We start from the raw sequence: 27,940 nt of genomic DNA, 5'->3' as shown, positions 1-27,940 counted from the left end.
CTCCTTACTGTCTCCCGCGCCGTGACAAAAGTGGTCAGGCCTTGCGGCCCTATTTTAGAGAACTAAAAACTCTTTTCACTTAAAAAATAAAAGTTTTTAAGTTTACTGGGCACACCTTAAGTGCTGAGCCTAATTCTAGGCACTGTGGGGATGACAAGAAAGGGCTGTGTGAACTGAGATGTGGAGACAGGAACGCTCTGGGTCTGATCAGACGTGGGAGGTTGTGGCAGTTCCACGTGACACTGATTGTGAAGGTTTCCTACATCCTCTGCTTGTTACTTTATGTGTCTTGTCTCATTTCATTCAACAATCATTCTAGGACGTAGGTGATCTTTTAACCGTGTTTCACAACAGAGAAAACAGCAAGGTTAGGGACCTTCTCAGGGTCACACAGCTGGATCCCAGGACAGTCAGACTCCTACTCTTCCCTGGGTGCACTCCAGGAGCCAGCCCCAGCCTTCACGGAGCCACACAGCAATCTGAAAGCCCCCAGTCACATTCACTAGGGCCCATGAGAAGTCACCAGAAGCCAGAGAATTGGAGGGAAAAGGGAAGGAGCCACCTGCATTTGCCTCACCTGTCCTGTCTCTTCACAGACATCCACAGCTACAACCATGGCGGCAGCAGCAGCGGTGGTGGTGGTGGTGTTGGCGGTGGCGGCGGTGGCAGTGGGGGTACCTGGGGGGCAGCGCCAGCCTGGTGCCCCTGTGGCTCCTGCTGCAGCTGGTGGAAATGGCTGCTGGGCCTGCTGCTAACCTGGCTGCTGCTCCTGGGGCTGCTCTTCGGTCTCATCGCTCTGGGTATGTGACAAGGGTGGCAGGAGGCCCGCAAGCCCCCCTGCCCGGTCAGAAGGACAGTAATGGAGAAGGGTCCCAAGTGTCAGGGCCTAGGGGCCTGAGATCATGGGTGCATACACATGGTACTGCAGGTGAGGAAACTGAGGCCCCAGGAGGCACCTGGCCGAGGTCACAGAGTCTCTTGGTGGCAGAACTGGGATTCTAAGGCAGCCCCTGAGTCCCCCAGCCCTCTCCGTTCCTTTAGCAGCCTGCTGTGTGCATCTGGCTGCCTTAACAATAAGGCTGCCTCTTTACAGCCCGTGCATTTCACCTTCTCCAAGCCCATTTTTTGGGCAGCTCTTACCACCCGTCAAGGGAGTGAGGGTGAGTTTTGTCACCTGGCTCAGAGGAGAACTGATGCCCAGACCAGGCTTCTTTAAGGTTCTGGTACAGTGTTGAGTAGCTGATGCTGCTGGTGGCCACAACAGATTGTCTCTTTACACGCATTCCAGTAAAATGTCCCCAGAGGCATGAAGAACCGCCAGAAACCCCAGAGCTCCAGGTCAGGTTCCCCCGCCCAGCCAGGCAGGAGCAGGTGGGCCCTCGGCGGATGTGGCTGTGTGTGTCTGTTTCAGCGGAGGAGGTGCGGCAGCTGAAGGGCCGGGTGGACGAGCTGGAGAAGATGCAGGGCAGCATGCCGCGCTTGGAGGAGAAGATGGAAAGGAGCAACACAGAAAGTCTCCACAGCAAGGCGCCCAGCGACGGAGCGGAAGTGGAGAAAAGCGGGCTGGGCGGCCACAGTGAGGAGGAGCTCTGGCAGTTCATGTGGAAGAGGCTAATGATGGAACAGAAAAACGGTGAGCTTGCCACTCTGCATCTGCGTGGCCTGGGTGCATGACACCGTTCGGCCCACCCTCGGGCTCTCTCCTCCTCCTAGCCCTAAAATTGCCTGAGAGCCAAGTGAGATCATGAGCCCTCCGAACTGCCAGGAAAACTGAGTCTTGCAGAGGACAGTTGCCCAAGATCACTCACTAGCCCAGTCCAAGTCCTTGCTGCGGTTTCTTCCCACCATGCCATGATCCCCTTCATGTATGTGACACAGAAGGTGTGAAACTAACTCAGGATTCACTTTCTCTTGTAGGAAACCTCCTAGGAAGCCCTGGCCCTAAAGGTATGGCTGTAGATTGGGCCCCTTCCCCACTGTCATTTCCTGAAGTTAGAGGGGTGGGGAGGGGTTGAGAATGGGCTTTGGAGTCAGAATATCTTTAGTCTGCATAGAAGAAAGACCCAGCGATGTGCCCAAGTGACACAGACAGGGACCGGGAGGTTCCCACACCAGTTGCCTCACCCTGCAATGCAGTTTACATATTGCCAAACGGCTTTAAAATACTAGGGAGAGAATGGCTCCTGGGCTCTTACCCCATCTCACAGTTTTCTTATCTTTCTGGTTTTAGGTGACATGGGAAGTCAAGGTCCTAAAGGTAAATATAACATGGAGACTTTTACTTTAAATATTAGTGAGGGTTGATGGTTTCAAGCACTCAGCAAGTGTCAGAAAGCCCACCTCACACTCAGAAAAGTGATTGACAATTGATGGAGCAGGCACATGGGGAGGAGGAAGAGGTTTCCAATCCCAGTGACCCTCAGCAGGACACAAAGCACTGCTCTTTGATCCAGCTGACCAGGGTTGGCAAATCTCAGTGTGTATAGGAATCGCCAGAAGATTCTGGGCCCCCTCTCAGAGCTCTGATTCAACAGGAGTGGACGGAGCCAGGAGTCTTTGGTCTTAGTTACCCCAAGTCATTCTGCAGCCAGGGATGCACAGTCCACACAGAGAACCACATCTGTTCAAGATGACAGGGTCACCCTCTCTCCCCAGGAGACCCCAATGCAGGAACTGGGTTCCCCCACTTAGGGGTCCTCCACTTGGTTCCCTTCAGATTCCTTGCCCATCCCCACTCCCTCTCACAGCTCCCCTTCCCCAGGGCTCCAGCCTATATGCCACACCCCTCCTGACTGTGCTGGGGACAGAGACTGATGGTTCCAGACCCATCCAGTTGTGAGGTAAAATACAGAACTCCCAGATAAATTTGAATAGCATATAAACAACAAATTTTTGCTATAAATTTGTCCTAAATACTTCATGGGACATACTTACACTAAAAATTTATTTGTTGTTTATCTGCCATTCAAATGTAACTGGATGTCTGTATTTTTATTTGCTAGATTTGGCAACCCCACCTGAATCCTATCAGTGGCTCCTTTAGGGAATCCAGTGAGTCCTCTGGCTGACTTCTCTCTTTCACCTTTGTTCCCACAGGAGATCGAGGGCTCCCTGGGACTCCAGGTGTGTGACTCTGATGAACTCTGGTGCTACTGGTATTTGGGGGGCTGCTCATGCCAGCCACCCACTTCCGGGAGGAAAGTAGGGGCTGAGATTCTTGTGTATCCGCAGGTATCCCTGGGCCCTTGGGCCACCCAGGCCCAGAAGGACCAAAGGGACAAAAAGGCAACATAGGTAAGAACTGCTTTCTCTGTTCATTTATTCCTTCATTCATTCATCCATTCAGTAAACATTTATTAAGCATCTGCTGTGTGCCATGCCCTGTTTTAGGTGCTGGGGAGAGACATCAGTGAACAAAACAGAGAAGCCCTATGTTTGGGTGGGGGAGAGAGATAAACACAATAAATAAGTGAAGTGTAGGGCAGGCTCAGAGGCGATGCACGAAGTGGGAAAGACGGTGAAATGGGAGGGACATCAGGACTGAGTGCTAGAGGGGTCATCTCAAATAGGGGGTCAGGGAAGGCCTCCCTCAGAACGTGCCATTTGAGCAAAGACTTAAAGGGAGAGAGGGAGCCAGGCTGAGGAGAAGGCCCCAAGGGCAAGTTCAAAGAGGAGGAGGTGTGGTAGCTGGAGAGGCCATAGGATGGGTGATGAGAGGTAGGACACGTGGGGTGGTGGAGAACAGGGTAAGGACGTTGGCTTTTACTCCGAGTGAGTGGAGAAGCCATTGGCAAGTTTGGGGAAGAGGTGAGACATGATCCATGTACACTTTCAAGGAGTTACGCTGGCTTCTGGGTTGAGCTAGGCTACAGGGGGCCGGGGGAGAAGCAGGGAGACCTGGGAAAAGGCTCCAAGCAAGTGCAAGGGACCTCTGTGGAGCCCTTAGCTATGGCTTAGGATCCTAACTCTGAGATTGGCCATTCCTGTCTTTAGGAGATTCTGGCATGGAAGGACCCATGGGCCAGAGAGGGCGGGAAGGCCCCATGGGACCTCGCGGTGAACCTGGGCCTCCTGGCTTTGGAGAGAAAGGAGACAGAGGTAAGAGGCGATTGCTTCACCAGGAGATTTAGCTGCGTGTATCTTTCCTTTGTTCCATCTTTCTCCCTCCCTCCTTCCTTTAGTAGCATTTCTTGAGCGCCCACCTTGAGCCAGGGTCTGTGCGAGACCCTGCAAAGACAGCAATCTGGTAACGGGGTGTGGGCTGGCCTGCAGGGCCAGGCCTAGGCTGGGGACCATCAGCAATGCTTGGAATCCAGGGGACGGAGGTCACAGGAGACCTGCTTTCCAAAGTGCGGTGGTGAAGAGAGCAAGGAGTCAGGCCAAGGTGGAGAGCAGAGGGAGGTGGGCTGGGGTGCAGGCTTCGAGGCAGACAGCGGGGCAGGGAAGCCCCAGACACAGGCCCAGCACTGAAGGGGGCTGAGTAGATTTTGCAATTAGATCCTTAATCATGAGACTACTTTTATCAGGGAAAAACCAAGACAGACACCATAAATCCTCTCAGTACCAAAAGACTGAGCAAGAAGCTTTATTTTGAGTTTCGTCTTCTCTTAAAAATATTGCTCAACCAGACAATCAACATTTATTAAGCACCTACTAGGTGCCAGACTTCATGGAATATAAAGGCTCTGGGGGAAGAAACTGGAGGCGTTTTGTTGATTAGTGGCCTCACAGAGGTGGCAAATAAATCAGAGACCCCTGGCAGGGTGGGAGGCGTCCTCTCCAAATGTCACCGTGGGCTGGGCAACAGCCAGCTGGGGGGCTCTCTCCAAGTGCTCATCCTCTGTGTGTCCTCAGGGGCTGTTGGTGAACCAGGCCCTCAGGGCCCACCTGGTGTCCCAGGTTCCGTGGGTCCCAAAGGTAAGTCAAGTGCCCGCATGGAATCCAAGGAAAGGAGGGGGCCACTTCCAGGATGGAGGGTAGAGGAGCAGGCCCTGAGACCCCAGCTGGCCTGACCCCACTGCCCGAGGCCTGCGTGGGGGCAGCGGGTCCAGGGAGCATCCCCTACAAAGGAGTCCCTGGGGGTCAGAATGAGGCTGTAACTTTGGCTTTGTGCTGGGGGATTGGGACCATGTTTCCACCTCTCTTCAATGACCCTGATGTGTGATGCCTGAGCGGGCAGGTGGATCACACAGAACATTGGAAGTCAGACCATTTCCTCCACTGACTGAGATCCAGAGGCACACTTTGAAAGCAAAGTGTCTGGACAACCCAGGGAGGAGGGCCCCTTTGCACCATTTGATGCCCATCTGGTCACCTCTCACCTCACTGCTGCCCCAGCCCACATGTCTCACTGTGACCAGAGAGGAGCGAAGGGTCTCCTGATCCCGTCAGCTGTAGCCTCCTCCCTAAGGAGCACATTGCAGGGGGTCACTCCTGGACCCACTAACTTGGGGTCCTGGCAAGAACCCACACTGTGTGGGCAACGTGCACATGCGCAGCCCACACCTGCACATAAGCTCCCCCCACCGCCACCTTCCCTTCACCTGGGGATCCCTCTGCTAATTGTTTCCTCTCCTTCTCAGGTTCCAGTGGCTCTCCAGGTCCCCGGGGCACCCCAGGTCAGTAAGCCGTCTTCTGTAACTAGGTGCTATTTCTGGGGCCAAGAAAGGGATGTTAAAAGGAAAAGCAAACATTTTTAAAGCAAAAGCAGCAAGTATGAAGAGAGCCCCCTGGAGACACACTACTCAAGTCCATGCGTGTGTGTCCCCACGGCAGAGGTTGGGTACCCCATGGGTCCTGTCCAGATCCAATCTGACCTGGCTTGGGGCCTGAGACCCTCAAGCAGCTTCAGCAATAGGAAGTTCCCATCCTGCCTTCATCTGAGCTAGAGCCTGCCCCTGCCTCATCCCCATGTACCACAGAGCCCATCCTGCTGTCTTGAGACTCTCCAGTGCAGCCAATGTCTCTGCCACGGTCCTACAAGATGTTCTAATGTCCAGGGCCTGGTGATCGGCAGAGGCAAGGAGCTTGGGCCAGGATAATTTAGCAAGGAAATGGGGAGGAGTACGTGGAAAGAAGCTCTTAACTTTTATTTTAGGGTGTGTGTGTGCGTGTGTGCGTGCATGTGTGTTTGCACACTTGTGTGGTGCATGTATCTGAGTGTCTGTCCCTACCAAAGCTGGGGACACTCACCCACCTGCATGGTTTCCTCTGCTGGGCAGGTTCTGTAGGTCTACAAGGGCTCCGAGGTGAAGTGGGACTCCCTGGTGTCAAAGGTAAGCTTGTGGGGAGATCTGGAGGGACTGGGAGGGTCCGATGGACACGACCCCCAGCATGTACACATGACAGGATGGGGGCAGCCTGTCTTCAGAGACAAGCATTGCCCCCTCCTGGTCATCCCTTGCAGGGCTCTTTTCACCAAGGTGGCCATTTCCTTTCCAGGTGACAAAGGACCTATGGGACCACCAGGACCGAAAGGTATGTTGTTCCCACTGCTGCTCCATCATGACTGGAGTCTGCCCAGCTCCTAGAAACCAAGATGTGACCCCCACCATGGGGTCTGAGGATGCACAAGACTCTGGCTGCCAGGCCCTGGGACTGAGAAAGGGATCTAAGAGCTCACTCTTGTCCATCCTCTCAGATAGGGAAACTGAGGCACAAAAGGGGGAAACAAAGCAGCAACATCACATCACTTTGGTTGAGTGGTCCTCGGGGTGATGTGAATGTAGCATTGCCAAGTGTCTGTCCCCTACTCTGCCCATCTTGTGCCCACATCACCCATTTGCACAATGCAGGGGCTAGGGCCAGTTTTGGGGGAGGCCTGACCCTGCGAGAGGTAGGACGTGCTCCTCTGGCTGCATTCTGCCAACACGAGCTTACACATTCGCTGTGAACGATCCTGCTGCCCAGGGTCCCTGTCCCTCGGGCAATTGTTTTTCTCGCTCACACTGACACTTCCTCCCCTTCCCCATATCTGTTCTAGGTGACCAGGGCGAGAAAGGACCCCGCGGCCTCACAGGTCAGTCCTACACAGGAAACTACTTCAATCCATTCTTGACTTTTTGTAAATCTATCGGTCACTGGAGGTAGAGAAACATACAGAAGTGTGAGACAGAATCTCTGTCTAAAAACCTTCAGGGAACTTGCAACCTAGAAAAAGCACAAGACAAGATAAAATCAAGCCCTGAGTGGAGGATAAGGAAACATCAAGTGTACAGTCCAAACAGTAAATGCATGGGGCAGGAAGGAGAGTTTAGGGCTGTCTCTGATTCTTTTAGGGAATCTGGTTGGGAAAATCAAGCTCTTCCCAAAGAGGCAGAAAGTTTGCACCACTTGAACCATGTCAGCTGCTACCTCCTGCCAGCTGGCATGATTAAAAAGAGCGGAGCTTTCTGTTTCCGAAGACATAAGACTCATACATGTGCCCCTTCAAATCAGGCATGGTTTCTGGGTCAGTGCCTGCTGCCCAAGGGAACCAGGTGGCCCTGACCTTGGAATCAAAGCAGAAGCTGCATCCCCAACCTCCTGTGGCTGGGGAGGGGGCAGGCCTGGTCAGAGGCAGGGAGGAGGTGGAAGCATGCTGCCATTGTCAAAGCACGCATGGCTCGCAAGCCTCCAACCAGCTAGTCCTTTGTCCTTTGCAGGCGAGCCTGGCATGAGAGGTTTGCCTGGAGCCGTGGGCGAGCCTGGGGCTAAAGGAGCAATGGGTAAGTGTCCCAAAGGAACGATGCAGTGTGTCTACCTCCCTTGAGTGGGCATCATGGCCTGGAGAGATCCTTCTAGAGCTGGCGTCTCCTGCTCTCTAACTCACCCTCCCACTGGTAGAGTCACCCTTTATGGGCAGTTTCTGGGACTGGGCATCCCTCGTGGGGCTCAGAGAACTGCAGGTGTCTGGGTTTCTCACACTCTGGGAAGCTTGGCAGGACAGGGCCCATCCACCTTGGCTGCTGCCAGCAAGCTCCCTGGTCCCGTGGGGAGGACAGACAAGTGTTGAGGTCCTTTGGAACCACTGGTGTTCCAACCCCAGGCTAGTCACGCAGCCAGCCCCAGGTTTTCACCCTTTTACTGCCCCTTCCTAAGGGGCTACCAGCCAGGACGTGGAAGCTGGCCAAGAGCCTTCAGAGGGTGCGTCCTCACTCTCACTCATTTAACCAGCTGTTAGTAAGCACTGACTGTATGCAGGGCACCCTCAAGGGGAGATAAAGCTTGCATGAGGTGACAAGAGCCACGAAAGGTGCGGGGTGCTATGAGGATATAGCAGGAGTGATTTCTTCCAACCAGAAGGATGGTGCAGGTGGCATTTCAGGTCCTAAAAAGTTAGGAAGGTTTTGATCATGACCACCTTGGAAAACTCTGTCCATACAGAGACAACAACACGAATGAGGAAAGACAAAGAGGTGGGAAAGGGCAACACAGGGTCCCGGGAGGGCAGCACTTTGGATAGAGGTTAGGATAATGCCTGGAGCAGAGGAGACAAGAATGAGGAGGACATTGACTCCCAGTACTTCAAGTAAGTAAGACACTTAGTGACATCCGAGCTCTTGGAGGATGACAGGGAGCGGCTGAGCAATTCTCAGAAGGAAGACAGACAATAACGGAGGGAGGCAGGACACAGATCCCCAGGGTGTAGTGGTGACAGGGCTGCATGGGCTCCCCCGGGAGACGCAGCTTCCAGGCTGGTGAGACAGGGGACAGCGGGAGTCACAGAAAAAGCTCTGGGAGAACTGATGGCCTTTGCTTCTGCTTCACCAGGCCCTGCTGGCCCCGATGGACAACAAGGCCTGAGAGGTTGGTCACTGATCTGCTGTCCTCACACTTGCCACCTGCCCTGCCCACACCCGGCATGCAGCCTCAGACCCCTTAGTCATAATGCCAGAGGGGTCCAGAGCACATGGAACTTGCTAGGTCCACTTCTTGTTCCCCTTCTGCTTTCCACATGCCAGCAAGTTGGTCAGGAGAACCCCCAGAAACCATCAGCTCAGACTGGCAGTTCAGCTTTCCTAAGAGGAAAACCGTTCTGCCCTGGTCATGCTCTGTCTAGGTGAACAAGGTCTCACAGGGATGCCTGGAATCCGTGGCCCACAAGGACCTTCTGGAGAACCAGGAAAGCCAGGTAACAGAGCAGGGACAGGAGCCTTGGTCCTGTTTGGTGTGTGTGCAGGCGTGGGGGTGGGTGTGTGTATGGCTGTGTGCATGTGTGTGTGCGAGTGTGCATGAGTGCACCTGCATGTGCCTTACCCACCCTCCTGCAGCAGCTCGGGAAGGAACTGCCACAACTGTTAAGTTGTGCTATGTGTAGTGGCTATGGGCCCTGCCACCTCCAGGTTACCAAGTTTGGCAATTTGGAAGAGAGGGATTAATGGCTGAAAGCAACGAGTTCTAGAAAGGGGCAAGGACTCTTAAAATTGCAGACTTGAACGTCACTTCAGTATCTTGTTCCTCTGGCCTTCCCCTCCTGTCTTCCTCCCCTGGGGCTGTACTGGGACCCTCACCATTGCCCACCAGTCCAAGGAGAAAAGACTTTGTTAGAGTCTCCACCAAGGCCAGGCGAGAGCTAGACTCAGGGCTGGAGGAAGAACACATAAAAACCAGCCAAGAACGTGTTAATCAGGGGACCCTGAGGGCAGGTGGCTCTGTCTCCTTTGGCTGGGCACAGATAGGAGCCACAGGGAGGGGCCTGGACAGCATTTTAGGTCCATGAGGGGTGAGCGTTCTTGGTTTGTGGTTCTCCTCAGATTCTGGAAGTGTCTATGAACCCAGATAGGCCCGATGGAGCACAGGGTCACTTCACTGCAAAGCCTAAAGAACTGCTATCCATCCAGTACTGGGAGAACCCTGGGGTCGGGCTGCCCCATGTGGGACTTGTCCCCTGCACCCACCGACCCCTCCGCTGCCACGTCCACCTGCTCCTGCAGGTGAGGGTGGTGGGCTCCTCAGAGATCACCCTTAACCCTTCAATTCTTCCTTCTTTGTCTCATTTTCTGTAGGTCTCACAGGACCCCAAGGACCTCAGGGTGAGTCATCAGGTCACCCCACCTCCAAATGCCACCTGCCACCTCTTCCTGGGACAGCCATTCATCTAGTGCTTTCCCTCCAGTCACCTGAGAGTTTCCACCCCTCCTCCAATTCCCCCAGCAAACAAGGGCTCGGGTCCAGTCACTGCGAATCTTGAGAAGCATCTTTGGAAGGAAAAATACTCACAGAAAATCTAGAATGCCATTCTGGTAGAGGTTAGATCATGTGCCGATTCTGTCTGCCAGTGCCCTGTTCCCCTGTGGTGCAGGAATCCCCAGGAGTGGGCTCTGAGCCCACAGGGGAGCTCCTGCTGGTCAGTAGACCCATCAGCCCCACAGAAGCCACACTCCCCACTGGCACAGTAGCAAGTGGGCGTCATGCTAGTGTGGGAGGGCCCAGTTTCTCTGAGACAACCTCAGTGGTAAAGCCTGTCCTATCATTGGACAAGTATGCACCCATTTGAGTTTGAGAAACTTTCATTTCCTAAAGGAAATGGGGCAAAGGTTTGAAATTAAATCAGGTAGTGGCCCCCCAAAAGTTAAACTCAGTGACATGCTTTGAACGCTCTCAGGTGAAGAATTCAGTAGCTAAAGGCAAGATAGTGCTGCATGGGAGTCAGGAAGCCCAGTCCCCACCCTTCAGGACAGAGGTGGGACAGTGGCTGCTTTGCAGGCTCCATGTGGCTCATGACACAGAGGGACTGGAGTCCCCCTAAGCTGTGTCCTGGGCCTCTGCCTGCCTCAAGCTTAGCTGTTGCCCCATTTCCCAGGGAGGGAAGAGTCAGAGCAGGAGGCTGCCCTGGGGGCTGCTGGGCTAAAGTGTAGAGGAAGCCGATGGGTCTCAGAGTTTCAATCAGGGGTTGCAGCATCGCTGAGTGACTGAGTGCTAGTCACTACCCATGGGGTCTGGAGTTGCCCTCTTTATCCTGACTGACTTGTTTCCAATCACATCAGGACTTCCTGGCACACCTGGCCGACCAGGGACTAAAGGTAAGTGATTTTCCAAATGGGATGCTCTTTGCATTCACTAGCCATGTTTGAACTGGGGCGGGATCGGCAGGAGGGAGGCCCTGTCTGGCCAGAGCCTGGATCAACAGTGGCATCTAGTGGCTCCAGCGGAAGGCTGTGAGGTTGGGAGCCCAGGTATTCATACTGAGGGCCCTGCCCCACTCACCTCTCCGCCGCACAAACCTGTGCCTCACCTTCATGTCTCCCAGCGTTCATTGCAGGAAGATCTGGAAGGGTGCTGCCCTCCCCAAAGCGTTTCCATCCCTAGTTTGCCTCTGAAATGCCCCTGTCAGTGCTTCACCCCCTTGCCTAGGATTGGTCCTTGACTTCCCCCGGACAGGAAACACCTTTGGCCTTGTCATTCACAAGGCCTAGGTGTGATTAGGTATACCGGATTCTTCCTGAGAGGCGGCTTTAATACAGGCAGAGAGGAGTGCTAAGATGTACTAAGAGGGCAAAGTCAAAGCACTAAGAGGGGAAATAATCCTCAGGAGTCTGACCAGGGCAATGTGGTGACCTGAGTACATGGAACTCTTGTCCGGCTCTGCCCTCCAGACCCCAGCCCTGAGCAACCCAGGATGTACAGTGCTCAGGACAGTCTTTCTCTTTCTGTCCCTGTGACCACACGCTCCTGAACCCAGACTCTCCGTGGAGTATGCTCTATCATGAACAGTCACTGTCACCCTCAGTGGGACCCTAGAAATAAAATAGCTACTTTCCAGAAACTATTTCCAAAGACTGATTGGGCAAAAGCATTCTTTCAGGACAAATAAGTGTAACTCCAAAATAATGATGACTGAGTTCATACATCTGAGCCAGACAAGTCTCTGGGTCCACAGATCTGTTCATGGATGGATGGTACCTTTAGTAAGAGACTCATAACTTTGAGGATCCCTGGGGATACCAGAAACCCTACCCTTCTCAGGGGCCCCTGACTTCCTGTCTGAGGATAACTAAAACCCTCGCTAATATTTGATTGTGTTCTCACAAAACAAACGCGAGTGCTCTCTCCCATCCTGGCCTTGACCCCCAGCTGGAGGACAGCAAGCAGAGACCATCCCTCTGCTTCCCCTAAGGGGAAATCAATACCAGCCTTTTACTGTAGGAATGATTTCATTGCTCACAGACCTTGGGAAATGAAAACAGAGGTCTGTAAAGAAATCCCAGTGGAGGGGCTTTTCCTCTCCTACTCCACACATTTAGTTTCCCCATATAAGGCCTTGAATTGCCAGTTCCAAAAGATGCATCCGGTGGTCAGTAATTCTGGGGAACGTGTAAATCAGCTATCCTCTTCTTGGAAGTCCTCCACGTACATTTGCATTTCAATGCTCTGAGACCCAAAGCAGAAAAGAGGTCTGTTAACCTTTATGTAACTCAGGATTTCCCAGACTTACCAGCCATGGAGCCCCCTGTTACTTCTGCACAGCCTTGTTACTCTTAACAACCCGGGGAACTGGGTTTCTGAGGAGTGCTCTGGGAACCCTGTCCACCGCCTGGGCTCACCGCCTCTGTCTTTTGAACTTCGGGTAATTTTCCCACCTAAGACAATTCCCAGGAAGAGAAGGTGGAATGTGGGAACGTGAGTGACTCTCAAGTCAGATTCATTCCGGCCTCACTGACAGGCAGACTTTCCCGCGTCTTCAAATGAAGCCCCTGCTCTGAGTGAAATTGACACCCGGCCTCCAGGGGCTCCCGCTGAGAGATCGGTGCCTAATGCACCCTATACACTCCCCTCCAGTTCATTAACATGAGGGTGAGAGGCCCAGAAGTGGGGCTCAAATGCAATCAGAAGCCTTGAAAATGATTTATTGAGCCACTAATTGACCTTTGTAACACCCACTCTCCTCCTTTCCTCCCCTCCCAGGTGAACCGGGAGCTCCAGGCAAGATCGTGACTTCAGGTAAGCAGGTCCAGGAGGGACCCTCCTTCTGGTGTCTTCATCTCTCATGTACGGGGCACCTGCCCTGGTTCTGCCTGATGTCCTCCAAGAAGCACCAGTCTGCAGGCACGGGGCTGTGGCAGGTGTGGCAGTGAGCTCTGTCTCAGCAGCCAGGGAAGGAGGGGAGTTTAGGGGTGATGAGAGGAAGAACACCAGCCTAGTTGGGGTCCCAGCACCTCTGAGAGAGAACACTGGGGCTCAGTGTTCCACATGCCTTCTTTTTTCAGAGGGGTCCTCGACAGTCACTGTTCCAGGCCCCCCAGGACCTCCTGGAGCCTTGGGACCGCCAGGACCTCCAGGTGCCCCAGGTAAGTCCATTTTCTTGCTTTGCCTCAAATCAGCATCAGGCCCTGGTTGCATTTGATTCTAGCCACATTCACTCAAATCCTGGAACCCAGGGCACGATCCAGAAAAGAGGAAGGGGGGCCCGAGAAGCCAAACTCTTGCATTCTGGGCCAGTGAGGTAGGTCAGTTAGCCCACCTCACAGCACAGGAGGCTGAAGCTTGTCTCAGCATTTACAGATAGGGAAGCTGAGGCTCAGCCCTGGCAATGACTCGCCTAAGGCCACACAGCCAATAAGCAGCAGGGCAAGGATTCGGTCCAGATCATTCTGCCTTCAGAGCCTGCAGCCGGTCAGAACACTTGGCCCTCGTGCCTTTTGTTTCTTCTTGGAAAACAATTTGATAATACGCATCAAGGGCGACAAAAATACTAAGAATTTGTTAGGAGAAAATTTCCCCATATCGTCAAACAGTGATGGGATCGTTATGAAAATATGAAAACTTTTGAAAAAAGTTGTTAGACATGGATGGACTTAGAGAGAATTATATGAAGCGAAACAAGTCAGGCACAGAAAGAGAAATATCACATGTTCTCACTTATTTGTGGGAGCTAAAAATAAATAAATAAATACACAAACAACCTGGGGGGTGGGGGGAGAACACACAATAATCACAATTCCTTGAAGTTGATAAGACAAGTAAACAGAAAGAAGTTTGTTGGGAGGGAGGGGGGACAGGGAGGAGGGAGGGAGGTTTCGGTGATGGGCCACAATAATCAACCACACTTTATATTGACAAAATAAAATAAAACTAAAAAAAAGAAAAAAGTTGTTAGGCGATAACAGCGGTATTGAAAAGAGCAGGAGATAATAATGTGTGCTCTGTGACTGCAACTATATTTTTACAAGATGCAAAAAAAATGCTGGAAGGAAATCAAACAAAATTCTCATAACTTAAAGAAGTATGGGTGATTTTTCTCCATTTTTTCTAAAATATCTGCTATATTGTTTTGCATATTTTTTAATTATTACAAATTTTTATGTACAAATGAAGTACGTGACTTAACACAACCGATGCAAGTATGTACTAGCCTTCCCTCCTGACAAGCTCCAGTGACAGGGAGGACACCAGGCAGGAGAAAGTCCCCAACCATTGAAGAAGAGCATCAGAGAGGACAGCCCTGCCGCCCCCAGGTCCCAGGACCTGTCAGAAACATTCTCACAGAGGTGGACCATGGGGCTGGTCTCAAATTGCTTATTAGACTCAAATAAGCGAACTGACCTCTTTGGGTCACAGTTGGTCACCTTGTGAGGACATCGTGAGTGTGCCCAGGTGCCTGCCCTTCCTTCACTTCTTCCTGTGACCCTAGAGGTCTGATTTAGCCTTTTCTTCCCCAACCTCACTTCCAGGCCCTGCCGGCCCAGCTGGTCTCCCGGGACAGCAAGGTATGTCACACGCCAAGAGAACGCAGGACTGTGGGCTCAGGCAGGACTTTCTTCCCTGGGTGGACTTGGGCCCCTGTACTTTAGATGAAGTGGGAGACGTGTGTTTTGGAATGGGAGGAGAGGGGTCTCCAGGGCTCTTCACCAGGGGCCTCGCAAGGCCTCAGCTGCTGGAGGAGACCCTCCCTCTCGCCCCCTTCCATGTTTGAGACGGTAGGTCCTCAAGACAGGGAGATTGAGGTTCTTTGGCCCCCTAGTCCAGGTCGAGCTTGGTTATTTTCACAGTCCTCAGGCCCCTTGTGACCAGACCCTAGCAGTCATGCCACTGTCCAGCGATTTGTCCAAATTCCAAAAAACAGCCAGGCTTAGGAAAAGCACTCCCAGTTCCTCCCAGGGTGTTTTGGCCGCACACAGGCCTGCAGTCGATGCCCTGGCCCCGCCCACTCTCCTCTGGGCCCCGCCCCCTGCTCAGCCCGCTCCTCACCTGGCACCTGGGCCCACTCCAGGCAGCGATCACCCTAACTCTGTGCCTTCCCCACAGGCCCGAGAGGGGAGCGAGGACTTGCTGGTGAATCATTCCTTGGTACTAGCAGTTCCATCGCCGAGCTCCTCTCCACCCGTGAGTGCCACCATTCCCCAGGGCAGGTGACGCTGGGGGTGGGAGGGGAAGAAATGGCAGCTGTACCATGAGTCATCCACTGGCCCCAGTGTGTGGATGACCAGGTCCTCTGCCGAGAAGGAACAGCAGGGGGTTGTATGGGGTGGGAGGGTGAGTCACTGGGGCTGGGCAGCTGTCAGAGAGGTTCCGGGATTCCAGGAGAACCAGGGTCAGCCTGGGCTTTGAAAGGGAGTTTCGCTGGCCCCACTCAAAGAGCAATGACCGGGATCCATGGGTGCTCAGCCACAGGCCCCGGCCCTCCTTTAGACAGCCCAGGTGGAGATGCTCCTGGGCCTCCCATGGACAGCTGGAATGCTGAACAGCAGAGAAGATAGCCAACCTGGAGCTGCAGTCACTGTGTGCCCACATTGTGATAGGGGCTTAGGATTCAGCGGTATTTCCCTGAGTCATCACAGCACCCCTGTGATGTAGGTCTTATTAACTCTGATTTACAGAGGAGGAAACTGAGGCTGAAAGAGGTAGAGAACTTGCCCGAAGCCACCAGTCAGCTGTGTCAGAGCAGGGATTTGAACTCAGGCTGACACTGAAGCCAAGTTCTTACCCCTCACTCCATGTACCTACCCATATACATAGCTGTCAGCGAGTGTGACTGCAGCCCACCCTGCCTCTGAGCTAGGGGCACCCTTAGCAGATGGAGTCCTGGAGGTCCTGTGCCATAGCTCAGGGCTGGCCTTGGGGCGTGAGTGTAGCCTGGAGGCCTGGGACTGCTGGCCCTGGGGGGAGGGGAGGAGCATGACAAACAAAGAACAGCCCATGACAGCTCACTTCTGTCTTCTCTCCACAGAAGGTCTTGACTTACGAGGTCCCCCAGGCCCACCTGGGCCACGTGGGCCACCAGGTGAGCACCTCAGGGATCTCTGGAAGGTGGGGAGTCTTGGGGGACAAGGGACTCAAGGCAAGGTAAGGAAGCCCCTGCTCCCAGAGCAAGATCAGCCCCCTGAGTTCAGCACTGCCTCCTCCCCACTCTCTTCTGCAGGGCCTTCCATTCCAGGCCCCCCAGGACCCCGAGGCCCACCAGGTGAGACCCAAGCTCCCTGCTGGGAGGTGAGAGGGGAAGGAAGAAGGTATGGTGGGCGACAGTGGGACCCAAAGCCCAGGCCCCTTGGACCAGCTCTTAGGAAAGAGCATCCCTGCCTCCTCCTCCTGGACAGAGGGCTCCTGGCACCCCTCTTGGCACTATTAAGTCTTGGGGCTTCTCTTATCTAGGGGAAGGCTTGCCAGGCCCACCAGGCCCACCAGGATCTTTCAACTCAGGTAATGTATGGAGTCTCCACCTCAACCCTAGCACTGGTACGTGCTGTGGTCACAGCCTGTGGCCTTCCTGACCCACTCACCATGCTTCCTCCTTCTGACCTTCCACTGGGGGCATGTGTATGTGATCTTCCTGCTACTTGCTGCTCGTGGGAGAAAAAACCATGGCAACTTGACCACCTTGGAAGCCTAGCCTGAGGGAGGGAGCCAGCTCTGCCCTTGGGGAGCTTCTGGACTAACTGGGGAGACCTAGTGTCTATGCTCGGGTAGCCCACGTCTGATAAAGTAGGCAAGATACATACCTGAACATGTCACGAGATAAATGTTGACAGTACAACATAGAAATTTACGGAAATAACTTTAGAGCAAACATTAGGCCAGAACTTGCACCCAGTGGAAAATCTATCCATCACCCACCCGTCTACCTATTCATCCATCCACCCATCCATCCATCCACCCATCCATCCAACAACTATCGATTGAGCATCTACAGTGTACCAGATTCTGTGCTAGGTGCTTCTCTCTCACAAACATCACTATGTCCATGCTCAAACTATTTCTTTCCTCTGCAGAAACCTTCTTCTCCGGACCCCCAGGCCCTCCTGGCCCCCCTGGCCCCAAGGGAGACCAAGGTGAGAACAGCATCTCAAGGAACCCAGGAGCCAATATGTGTCACCTGCTTACCCACCTGGCAGCCAGGAGAGTTTGGATGAGGCTAGATGAGCTGGGGCAGAGCTCAGCAGCCTGGAGCATGGGGTGGGGCTGGGGGAAGTCTGAGTGGTTGAAAACTCTACAAAGAATTCCTGCCCCTGCACTGGCCTGGTGGAAGGAGAGGCACAAGGAGCCCCAAGTTCTATGTCTGCTCCAACCCTGGAGCCCCAATCCCTTCCTCCACGGGCCCATGTAAGCCACAACACCTGGTTGGAACATGTCTCACAGGCTCTGCCTCCTTCCCTCAGGTCACCCAGGCCCCTGAGGACACCAGGGTACAGTAGAGCTGGCATCCAACAAAAGCTGAAGTGGGGCGGGGGTGGCATCAGCTGACCTTCCAGGAGCTTAGGGCCTATTGGAGATGCACTTGGTCCACATGAACAAGGGTGGATCCGAGTGTGTGTCTGTGCACAGTTGAGTATTTATTTGCATGTGTGGACTGCAGGGGGTGTGTGTGCTTCTACTGGGGGTGTCTGTGAGTGGGTGGCAGCTCCAGGTACAGCTCAAAGGGTGATACAGCCCAGCAGTTATGGGTCTCAGAGAGCCTCTGGAGGGGAGGAAAGTGAGACTGACTGTCCTTCTTGGTGTGTCCTCAGGCGAACGAGGCCTCCCAGGCTTCTCAACCTCAGGTAAGTGCTGAGCCACCCCACCCCATCCTGGCTCTGACCAGTACCTCTCCCAGCCTGGCTGACTGCACTGTGTGTGTTATTGGCTTCCAGGGTCCAGTTCTCTCGGACTCAATCTGCAGGGACCACCAGGCCCACCCGGCCCTCAGGGACCCAAAGGTGACAGCCAAGGAGGTGGTGAGGAGTGGGAGTCTGGCTCCCAATGCCCAGAGCCTGGGTAGGAGGCAGCGAGCACTTGTCGGTTCCAAAGGCCTGCAAGAAAGAAGAGGCTGAAGAAAGGAGAGGCAGGGGGAGAAAGGGACAAGGACATGGAGACCTGTCTCTGCCCACGGGGAGCTTGTGGTATCACTGCAGAAATGAGCCTAAGAGACATAGGACAATTGTTGGGCCCCACACTAAGAATGTGGTTGGGCTTAACCAGGGAAGGCTTCCTGGAGGGGGTGATGCAAACAGGGCTTCTCGCTTTGGATTCCAGGTGATCCTGGTGTCCCAGGGGCTCCTGGCATTCCTGGTGGTCCCTCTCGAGGTAAGAAACAAAGATGACCAAAGTTCTTCTCCCCTTCATTAAGAAAGGCTGGTCATTCCACTGAGGATGTTGATTTATTCATTCATTTATTTATCTGTGATTCAGTATTGATTGGGTAGTTTCTCCACGGGCTTGGATCTATGAGCTGCCTCTAAGGAGGTTACAAGTTGGTGGGGCCGGGCGGGAGGACCCGTGCATATGGAAAGATAACCGACAAGGTGGATGGCGAGTGATGGACAGAGCAGCCCCTGGGTGCCGTGGGTGTTCAGAGCAGAGAGAGACTGTGTGAGGCAGAGGGCAGGCTGCTGAAGGAAGGGGTTGGCTTGGGACAGCCCCCATTTCTGTGCCCCTTGCATAATGGCTGCCGCAGGCACTCCTCTGCTCTCTCTTGGGGACCCTTCTCTTTGCCACTGTCCTATTTCTCCCACTGAGACTCTCCGTCCCCCAAGTGTGGAAACAATGCCTGGCCCCTCTTTGACCCTAGGATGGAGAAACCAAATCAGGACGCTTTCTCTTTCCTGTAGGGGGATCTTCAAGCACCATGTACATGCCAGGCCCGCCAGGCCCACCCGGGCCCCCTGGGCCTCCAGGCTCCATCAGCAGCTCCGGCCTGGATATTCAGCAGTACATCTCAGAATACATGCAGAGTGAGTGGCCGGCCACCCCAAACCTTGGGGTCGGAGGAGGGCAGCGGGAGAGAGTGCGTGTTCACACGTGTGCACATGTGTGTACATGTGTATGTGTGCAGGTCAGGGGAGCAGTCTGCACGGCCAGGCCCAGGTCCCCACCCCTGGCACCAGGCCCAAGGTTGGCATGCTCCCCGACACCTGCCTACTCACGCCTGCTCACACACAGCCTCCTCCTCGCCCCGCCTGCAGGCTCCCATACGCACACACTCATCCGCATGCACGCTCACACACACTTCCACGTGTGTGCTCACCCCGCCTCACCCCTGCATGTGGGACATTGGTCAAAAGTGTGGCTGACTGGAGTCTGGTTGGTCCACACCCTTTACTGACCATCTGACCCAGCACAGGCCTCTGCCTCAGTTTCCCCATCTGTGACAAAGGGAGTCTAGGCTCCCTGCTTGGGCCTGTGTGTCGGGTGAGGCAGGTATTTTACCATGTGCTTCAGGTCACCTCTGTGAGGAAGACATGCCCTCTAGGAGACAACCTTGACTTTGCTTTATTCCTTTGTTGGCAGGTGACAGTATTAGGTCTTATCTGTCTGGAGTCCAGGGTCCCCCGGGCCCACCTGGTCCCCCTGGGCCTGTCACCACCTTCTTGGGCGAGACTTTCGACTATTCAGAGCTGGCAAGCCACGTCGTGAGCTACTTACAGTGTAAGCCCCCACCCGGGGCCTGCGGCCTCCCGCCCGCTTTTGTCCCAGAGCCCCGCCTCTCACCTTGCTGTTTGCTGCGTGCTTCTCCCAAGTGTGAAGTTTAATTCTGCATTCATGGTAACCAGGCCCCTGGGGTACACCTCAGCAAGAGTTTGCTCAGATTAAGCACCGAGGCCACTCTGTAGAGCTGTGCAGAGATCGTGTGACCCTAATTATTCTCACTTCTTATCTGTTCATGAAAACAGATCCTTCAGGTTGGTGGTATCTGACAGGAGTTAGGCTAAAGCATATTCTCGAAAACAAACTGCATTTCTCACAAAAAAAACTGTTGACCTTTCCATGCTTTCAAATCAGCCTTGTAATGCCCCCATTCACTCCCTTCCCCCAAAGAGAAACAACCAGTTGACCAGCTCTTTCAGATTCTGGAACAATGTGGGCATTGCGTCAGGACCAGACAAGCAGGTAACCTGAGGTCTTCTTCCTGGCAGCTGCGGGGTACAACGTCGGCCTGTCCTCCACCGCCATCTCTTCTGAAGACCTCCTGGCTGTGCTACAGCGTGAGTCGCCGGTGGTGGGCTGGAAGGTGGGACCATCCGGGCTCCCTCCTGACCTCACTTGTCAGGGACATTGTCTCGTGTGTGCCTGGTGAGGGCTACAGATGGGAGGCAGTCCTATGGGACAGGAACCACCCGCACCTGATTTCTGGGTCAGCAAACTGCCCGGAAAGCGGGCGGCACATCTCCCCCCGCCCCTGATGCCAGCAAGCAGGCATGTGCCCCTTCAGGTACCTGGAAGCTCGCTGAGTTCCTGCTGGTCAGTGGGGGTCTGAGAGCCCAGATCTCACGAGTGTCCCCTAGAGCCAGTCCATGCAGGGGAGCCAGGCTGGGGCTGGCAGTGGTGTGGGACCCTGTGGCCTGGGTGGGTCCCTGCTAATGCACCCTCTCCTTTCCAGGGGATGACGTGCGACAGTACCTGCGCCAGTACCTGATGGGCCCTCGGGGTCCGCCAGGGCCACCAGGAGCCAGTGGAGATGTGTCCCTCACGTCTTTGGACTACACAGAGCTGAGCAATCGCATTGTCAGCTACATGTCAAGTGAGTGCCTTCCTCCTGGCCTGTGTTCTGCAGGCTGGGCAGTCAGGAGATGATACAGGTGCCAAACATCCCTGAGATGGCCCCATGGACCCCTCCTGCCAGGCTGCACCAAACCCAGCAGGGCAAGCGATGTCCAGAGCTCTTCAAACCTGTGACCCCAGAGCAAGTAGAGGAGCATGGTCAAGGACGCCAAAATGAGTGTCTTGGGCACTGCCCTGCATGGAGTTCGCAAGGGACTCTGTCTCTCACACACACACCCAGCAGCAGGATGGAGCGTGTGGACACCTTCTGACCTGTGCTCTTCTCAGGGGCTGAGAGATGCCCTCCCTTGGAGTCGTCGCCCAGGAGCGTGTCTCTGTGTTGCTCCTGGCCACCCCTCCCTTCCTGCCACCCCTCTCTTTGCCCTTTCTCAGACCTCACTTCTGCCCAAATCGCTAATGTGTCTGACCTCCTCTCTGACGGGGTGTTTCCATCTGCCCTCTCCTGCCTGGCCTAAATCCATCACAACTTGGGACCTTGTTCCCCAGGTTCTGGGATCAGCATTGGACTTCCTGGCCCCCCCGGCCCCCCTGGCTTGCCAGGAACATCCTATGAGGAGCTCCTCTCCTTGCTCCAAGGTAAGGCTGAGTAGGGACAACTGTCCATGAGGTTTGGGGTGGAAGCGGAGCCTCTGGCCCAGGCCGTGACTACCTCCTTGCTTTCCTCCATGTCTCAGGGTCTGAATTCCGAGGCATCGTTGGACCTCCAGGCCCCCCAGGGCCACCAGGCATCCCAGGCAGTGCATGGTCCAGCATCAGCGTGGAGGACATTTCATCGTACCTAAATAGTAGGGCTGGGGAGTGGGGACAAGGAGGGCAGAGGGCCGCAGCCTGGCCCTGGGGCTCCTGTGGGTTTTACAAGGGCAGACACAGACAGCCAACTCACCAGTCTGCACATCCTAGAGCATGTACAGGCCTGGGCCCTGGGGCCCCGGAGAGGGCCAGCCGGCTCGTGAGGTGCCTCCAGCCTTGGCAGCGGGGAGTGGGGAGAGACGATGCTCCCAAGCGTAGCGCTTGGAGAAGCCGTGAGCCGGCTGTGGTTGGGCCCAGGCGGAGGGGCCAGGAGGAGCGGATGGCAGCTGAGTTGAGGAGGCTCAGCGCACGGTGGACGGCCGGCCTAGGAGCAGCCACTGCCGGCTGATGCCAGGAAGCGGGCAGGCTCTGGGCCTCCTGTTGTCCCCTCCTCCCTCCCCCAGGAGGCCCAGCCTGGGGGGCCCCAAGCCCAGGCTGGGGATTCGGTGTCTGCAGCATGCCTCCTGACCTTTCTCTTGCTCTTCCCCCTGCTCAGCTGCTGGCTTGTCATCCATCCCAGGCCCTCCGGGTCCTCCTGGTCCCCCAGGTCCTCGAGGGCCCCCAGGTGTCTCAGGAGCTCTGGCAACCTATGCGGCTGAAAACAGCGACAGCTTCCGGAGCGAGCTGATTAGCTACCTCACAAGTAGGTGCCCCTGCCAGGCTCGCTTTTCCCTGGAAGTGGGGCAGCAAGGTGCTTAAATGTCGTGGGGCCATGTACACGAGAGCCACTAGTGGGGACAGCCCAGTTTCCTTCCTCCCCATCATTCTCCCAGTCGTGTACAAGGTCCCCAAGGTCCACTTCTGGTTGCTAAGGGGCATCGAGACCCTGAGAGAGACCCATGACTCCTGAGTCTTTCTCTCTGGTCATGAGGCTTCCCACCCATAGGTCCTGATGTGCGCAGCTTCATCGTCGGCCCACCGGGGCCTCCTGGGCCACAAGGACCGCCTGGTGGCAGCCGCCTGGTGTCAGTGGATGGCTCCTACAGCCGGGGCAGCAGCTCCTCCTCACACAGCTCATCTGTCAGACGGGGCACGTCCTACAGCTCTTCCCTGGGCGAAGGGGGAGCCTTTGGTGCAGCCACAGGAGACGGGGGCCCCTATGGCACTGACGTTGGCCCAGGTGGAGGCTATGGGGCAGCAGCAGAAGGTGGCATGTACGGTGGCGATGGCTTTGCTACAGATCTGGACTACAACAAGCTGGCTGTTCGGGTGTCGGAGAGCTTGCAGCGTAAGTAGGGACCTCGGGCTTGGTGCTGCAGGGAAAGGCAGGTGAGCATCTAGAATTCTAGGCTCCAGGGACTGGCCCTCTTGTTTTTGGAGCATCCAAGCGGTGAGGACAGCAATTTGGAATCAGATGGGCGGGGACTGAAGACAGAAATCCTAATTCTCAACCAGCTCAGCTCAAGCGGCCCCAGAACTGGACCCTAAGCTGCAGGGAACAGAGCATGCTGGGGTCTTGGTACTTTGCTTTCCCAGCACCTAACCTTTTCTAGGTCTCAGAAGACTCATTATGACCGTGACGGTTTTCTGGTGGGGCTGAGGGGAGGATTTTGGCTAAGAGGTCCTTTCTCTCTGTAGCTTATCAGCTTAGTTATGGAGTCAAAAAGCCTTTGACAAATGTCCACAGCAGGAAGAGACCTGTGCCGCTCACACAGGAATATGAAGGAAGTCGGCAGGGCTTTTCCCTAGCTGCAGCTTAGTCTAGTTTAATTGCTTCAGGAATTAAGTCGATCACAGGGCACTGTACTGCTGCAGAGCAGTTCCTACTCCGTGCACACACGCTCTTGTGTTTTACAGGTCAAGGCCTACTGCAAGGTATGGCCTACACTGTCCAGGGTCCACCAGGCCTGCCTGGGCCCCAGGGGCCCCCCGGCATCAGCAAGGTCTTCTCTGCCTACAGCAACGTGACCGAGGACCTCGTGGACTTCTTCCGAAGTAAGGGCATCCCAGTTGCTTTCCCAGCACCTAATTTGCTGCATTGTCTCACATGGGGCCTGCTTCATAGATGCCATATGAAAAAAACCCAGTCATTAACACCTTAGAGGCTGAAAATCGGATACATTCGAAACTTCGTTTCCTCTTACAAGCTCAAACTCCATCACTATCTGTTTTACTTTGAACAAATTACTCTACCTCCCAGACTTCAGGGCAATTTTTTCCCCCTTGCAGTTCATGGAGCTATTCCAGGACCCCCTGGGCAGAAGGGAGACGTGGGCAACCCAGGACCCAAAGGTAAGTGGTGGCAGGGAAATAGCCACCAGGATCCTATGTGCAAACAACCTCTTGCTGAAAAGTAGCTCCCTTGCTGGTGCTACTTGGGTACCTGTGCATACCTTCAGCTTTCTCCTTTAGTCCCTGCACCCATGCATTATTGTCATGCCCCCATCTGTCTCTCTAGGTGACAGGGGCCCTGCCGGACCACCAGGTCATCCTGGGCCACCTGGCCCTCGAGGGCACAAGGGAGAAAAAGGAGACAAAGGTAAGCGTTAGCTGCTGCAGGTTCTGGAGTGTTGGAAGGCTGGTGCTTGAGGGAGAAACTGGTGACTTGCTCCAGAGCAAGCCAGGGAAATTCAGGCAAATGGCAATTACTAAAGGCAGATGCAGCCAAGAACATAACTTGCATAACCATCACATGGACAGCTAGGAAGAAAGAGAGTGCCAAAACAGGGAGGAAAAGGAGAAACAATCTGGTAATGAATAGGGTAAACGATTTAAATAAATTGATAGTCTTACAAAAGATTTAATCTTTGAAACCATCTTTGCAGTAGTTACAGTTGCCATAATTGCCCAAGTTAAGGTCCCCATAGACCACAAGATATTTTTTAACTTCCCACTCATCTTCTAACTTTCAGGTGACCAAGTCTACGTTGGCCGGAGAAGGAGAAGAAGTATTGCCACCAAGCCATGAGCTAGCCTTGGCACAATAGCCTCCTGGACCAGTGCTTGCAAGGTGTACGGCACTTAAGTCAAATTCTCTTTGCTGAGACAGCATAGGCAAATAGTCAATTAGCAACACTTGTCACAAGTCTGAACAAAATATATACACAGAATTCAGTCAAAGATATACAACCTGAAACAGCTTCACTGGGTGGACTTTAAGGGTAGTTGCAGTGTTAGAATGAGACTGACCTCTGCTACACAGATCTGAGTTCTTTGGCTTCTTTAACACTAGCCCCAACCTAGGAAAGTGAGTTACGTAGAAGTCAGCTCAGGAGTCTTAGAGCTTTGTCTAAAAATGAGCCCAGACAATGGAAGACAGGGACAGTGTGCCTTCCTGAAGATGACACATGATGGGGTGGGGGGTGCTGGTTACTGCTGCAAGGCTATCAGTTGCTTCCTTTCCTGTTCACTCTTCATTCTCTAGTCACAGAAGAGTTAGCTAAGCAGTGACTCTTGCAACTGAAAAAATAAATTCACTTCCCCTGGAGGAGGTGAGAAGTTTTCTAATAGTTATTGTATTATATATGCATACCATATTCCCACTTGCTTAGAAAGTTTGTAGCTGTGACCTGTATCCATAGGTCCATGCTAGTGTTTATAGATATGCTACACTGAGCTGGCTTCAGCTCGAGATGCCACCCTCTGCTCTGCATTTAGAAAATGGCATATGGGACTGGGCACTGGGCAAAGTTGGTTTTTAAGCACTTTTCAATGTCTAAAAACATTTGTATGTGGTCTATAAGATAAAAAGTCTTTTCAACTGTAAAATTTCCAATTAAAGTTTTTTTTTCTTTTTTAATATCATGTTTAATGTGATCCACCTGGCAAAAGAAAGAAAAAGGAGAGAGAGAGGGAGAGGAGGAGAGAGAGAGAGAAAGAGAAAGAAAAATGTTCTGGGTTAATTGGGTCTTACTCTAATGCTACTTATTACAAACACTAGAAAACAAAACTGGTTGTATTTTGGGACACAGCTTCCGGCACTGAATCACTGAAATCTTTAAAGGGAGACCTTTATCTGCAACTATTATCTCAATCTGGGCATGTTATAAAGCATCTGAAGGTTTTCCCTAAGCATAATTTACATGAAATAAACACATATTCAACAATTAAGCAAGATTGTTTGCAATTAATGTAGTGATTTACTCTGGGGCAAAAGAATTATGATTGTAAGGCAAGTAATACATGAAATATCAAAACTCCTGTTAAAAATGTACAAATATCTAATGCCCCAAATAAATGCATAGCAAAATCAGACACTCAAATTCAGAACAGGCATACTTGGTCAACTTGTGAATTTGTTGCAAACTGTGACTCTCAATTGCTGGATAATTTCAAGTGGGATTAAGTTAAGTCTACTTCTACATCTCTACTCTTCTAGAAGACTAGTTTATTTTCCATTTGGTCTCTCCTGAGTATCTCACATATTAACCCTAGAAAAAAACCCACCATTTAGTTCCACTATGTCAAACAACTGCTAGCAGCAACAACCAGTCAAGCACCAAACACTCCACATGGTCTTTTTGCCTCCTTTATTATATCCTGATATCTACCTGAATAGGAACCAATATGGGAGGTTTTTTAAATGAGCTCATACAGCCTTCAGAGTTTCAAACAACTTAAGTTCTATTGTATAGTGAAAATTTACTATTGTGTATAATGAATGAACGCAATGTGCCACTGTAATAATATTTTTTCAGAAGAATTCATCCTAACGCTGAACTTACTTTTACTTTTTAATAGTAGCTTTTACTTTTGTTCAAAGTAGCTTCAGGGGCTTAAGTATTACACCCCCTTTAACAATGATTCTTACCTTTGTTAATCATCAGACTTAGGAGTTTTTCTCTCATTACTAGATTTACCTTACTAAGTCCCCACAGAGTTCTACACCCAAGTGCGATAGGGTAAAAGTCCAAACTTGCTACCTTCTCTGGACAAAACTCAGACAGAGGATGGACAGAGATGAGCTATGTCCTCAGCTGGATGGCAATGGATCTGAGCCTCTTTTGTTTCATTAAAAAAAAAAAAAAAAAGGTCAAGAATGAGCTCAATAGTGCACAATGCCCCTAGACTAGAAAATGACATGCTCTGCCTCCCTCCAGCCAAGCTGAACACTTGCCAAATGATGCTGCCTAGTGTCTACTGAATCTTGTATATCGATGACGAAAAGAGGTTATTTTAGAAGTGAGGTCATATGATTTGCAAATGCTTGGTGAGAAAAATAATCCATCCCAAAGGGAAAAAAGGAAATAAAAAATGTGTACATAAACATGTCAATGGAAATATTTTAAGCACCTCCCAAAGGAGGGACTTGCACGCTGAAAGAAACCCCCATCAAATTACCAGTAAAAACTACATGGAGGCAGGGGTGCAGAATACAGAAAGCTAGGAACACGAATAAGTCTGGAAGGGTCAAAGGACCTGAAGGACAGCAAGTTTTAAAATAAAACTGTGACCAAAAAAAGCTGCAAAGTGTTGTCGTACAGGAAAACTTAGTTTCAAAGATTCTCAATAAAAGACTGCTTCTCAAAATAGATTAAGAAATAACTTTATTTTTCACTTGTCAATCCCATGATTGAAAAGACATGTTGCTCCCAAATAGACAAGAGGCACAATCTGAAACAAAATTATTTCTGAAAATTTAGCTTGTGAACTTATTACACTGCAAATCAGAGAAGGATCACAAAAAGCTGCAGCCAACATTTCAAATGGGTAAAACACTCTATCCCAAAGCTTAGTAGCAGAAATTTTAAAGCTTTATCAAAACCATGTCTGACACAGAATAGCAACAACAGAGGCATTAACTGCTGTGTCTTCAACTTAAGAAGAGCATTTAAAATAGCATCCCATTTCCTATAAAAGACCATTTCCCAGAATTGATTTATTTAGCCAAAAGACTATTAGAACTGGAACTCTCTTCTTCCACTTCAGTTCTAGGTTTTAGCTAATAATTTGACAGAATTTGGCTTCTCAGAAGAGTCTTTGTCATTTAAGCACAGTGTGGAATGGGAGAAAGTGTGTAGTTACAGGGGAACTAGAAGAGTACAAAAAATAGTCACTTCTGAAACTCACAGATGCTCAAGAAATCAGAGACCCTCCACTTTAAGTGGGTCTCATATGCCTGAGAGCTTTGTGCTTGAGGAAATACTACTTGGAGGTAGCTTTGGTTCTGGTTTGTTATTGAATTATGATTTGCTGTATCCTGTCACAGGAAGGTTCTAAGATTTTCAGCAAAGTAAAAGCAGTAAAACACTCTAACTTT

At 52.5% G+C, this 27,940-nt stretch overlaps 1 protein-coding gene across 3 annotated transcripts in view; it reads left to right on the top strand.

Moving 5' to 3' along the window:
- Positions 1 to 25,795, top strand: part of COL17A1 (collagen type XVII alpha 1 chain) — a 49,449-nt gene extending 23,654 nt beyond the window's left edge. For 2 of the 3 annotated variants that reach the window (XM_063101861.1, XM_063101859.1), the window contains 40 exons: positions 597 to 800; positions 1,412 to 1,633; positions 1,918 to 1,947; positions 2,231 to 2,257; positions 3,097 to 3,123; positions 3,232 to 3,294; positions 3,994 to 4,098; positions 4,855 to 4,917; positions 5,583 to 5,618; positions 6,222 to 6,275; positions 6,442 to 6,477; positions 6,983 to 7,018; positions 7,644 to 7,706; positions 8,752 to 8,787; positions 9,041 to 9,112; positions 9,987 to 10,013; positions 10,968 to 11,003; positions 12,886 to 12,921; positions 13,188 to 13,268; positions 14,652 to 14,687; positions 15,226 to 15,303; positions 16,148 to 16,201; positions 16,340 to 16,381; positions 16,570 to 16,617; positions 17,187 to 17,246; positions 17,922 to 17,954; positions 18,045 to 18,110; positions 18,427 to 18,477; positions 19,002 to 19,124; positions 19,681 to 19,818; positions 20,307 to 20,375; positions 20,771 to 20,911; positions 21,439 to 21,528; positions 21,627 to 21,737; positions 22,238 to 22,384; positions 22,628 to 22,969; positions 23,539 to 23,676; positions 23,911 to 23,973; positions 24,140 to 24,220; positions 24,594 to 25,795. In XM_063101861.1, coding sequence (XP_062957931.1) covers positions 597 to 800; positions 1,412 to 1,633; positions 1,918 to 1,947; positions 2,231 to 2,257; positions 3,097 to 3,123; positions 3,232 to 3,294; positions 3,994 to 4,098; positions 4,855 to 4,917; positions 5,583 to 5,618; positions 6,222 to 6,275; positions 6,442 to 6,477; positions 6,983 to 7,018; positions 7,644 to 7,706; positions 8,752 to 8,787; positions 9,041 to 9,112; positions 9,987 to 10,013; positions 10,968 to 11,003; positions 12,886 to 12,921; positions 13,188 to 13,268; positions 14,652 to 14,687; positions 15,226 to 15,303; positions 16,148 to 16,201; positions 16,340 to 16,381; positions 16,570 to 16,617; positions 17,187 to 17,246; positions 17,922 to 17,954; positions 18,045 to 18,110; positions 18,427 to 18,477; positions 19,002 to 19,124; positions 19,681 to 19,818; positions 20,307 to 20,375; positions 20,771 to 20,911; positions 21,439 to 21,528; positions 21,627 to 21,737; positions 22,238 to 22,384; positions 22,628 to 22,969; positions 23,539 to 23,676; positions 23,911 to 23,973; positions 24,140 to 24,220; positions 24,594 to 24,649 — 3,221 coding nt within the window. In that variant the 3' untranslated portion in view covers positions 24,650 to 25,795. The remainder of the gene's footprint in view (positions 1 to 596; positions 801 to 1,411; positions 1,634 to 1,917; positions 1,948 to 2,230; positions 2,258 to 3,096; positions 3,124 to 3,231; positions 3,295 to 3,993; positions 4,099 to 4,854; positions 4,918 to 5,582; positions 5,619 to 6,221; positions 6,276 to 6,441; positions 6,478 to 6,982; positions 7,019 to 7,643; positions 7,707 to 8,751; positions 8,788 to 9,040; positions 9,113 to 9,986; positions 10,014 to 10,967; positions 11,004 to 12,885; positions 12,922 to 13,187; positions 13,269 to 14,651; positions 14,688 to 15,225; positions 15,304 to 16,147; positions 16,202 to 16,339; positions 16,382 to 16,569; positions 16,618 to 17,186; positions 17,247 to 17,921; positions 17,955 to 18,044; positions 18,111 to 18,426; positions 18,478 to 19,001; positions 19,125 to 19,680; positions 19,819 to 20,306; positions 20,376 to 20,770; positions 20,912 to 21,438; positions 21,529 to 21,626; positions 21,738 to 22,237; positions 22,385 to 22,627; positions 22,970 to 23,538; positions 23,677 to 23,910; positions 23,974 to 24,139; positions 24,221 to 24,593) is intronic. The other variant, XM_063101860.1, reaches the window with a different exon arrangement.
- The last annotated feature ends 2,145 nt before the right edge of the window (positions 25,796 to 27,940 follow it).

The sequence above is a fragment of the Cynocephalus volans genome, chromosome 7 (assembly GCF_027409185.1).
Source record: "Cynocephalus volans isolate mCynVol1 chromosome 7, mCynVol1.pri, whole genome shotgun sequence".
Taxonomy (NCBI): domain Eukaryota; kingdom Metazoa; phylum Chordata; class Mammalia; order Dermoptera; family Cynocephalidae; genus Cynocephalus; species Cynocephalus volans.
This window is presented reverse-complemented; position numbering and strand designations above follow the sequence as displayed.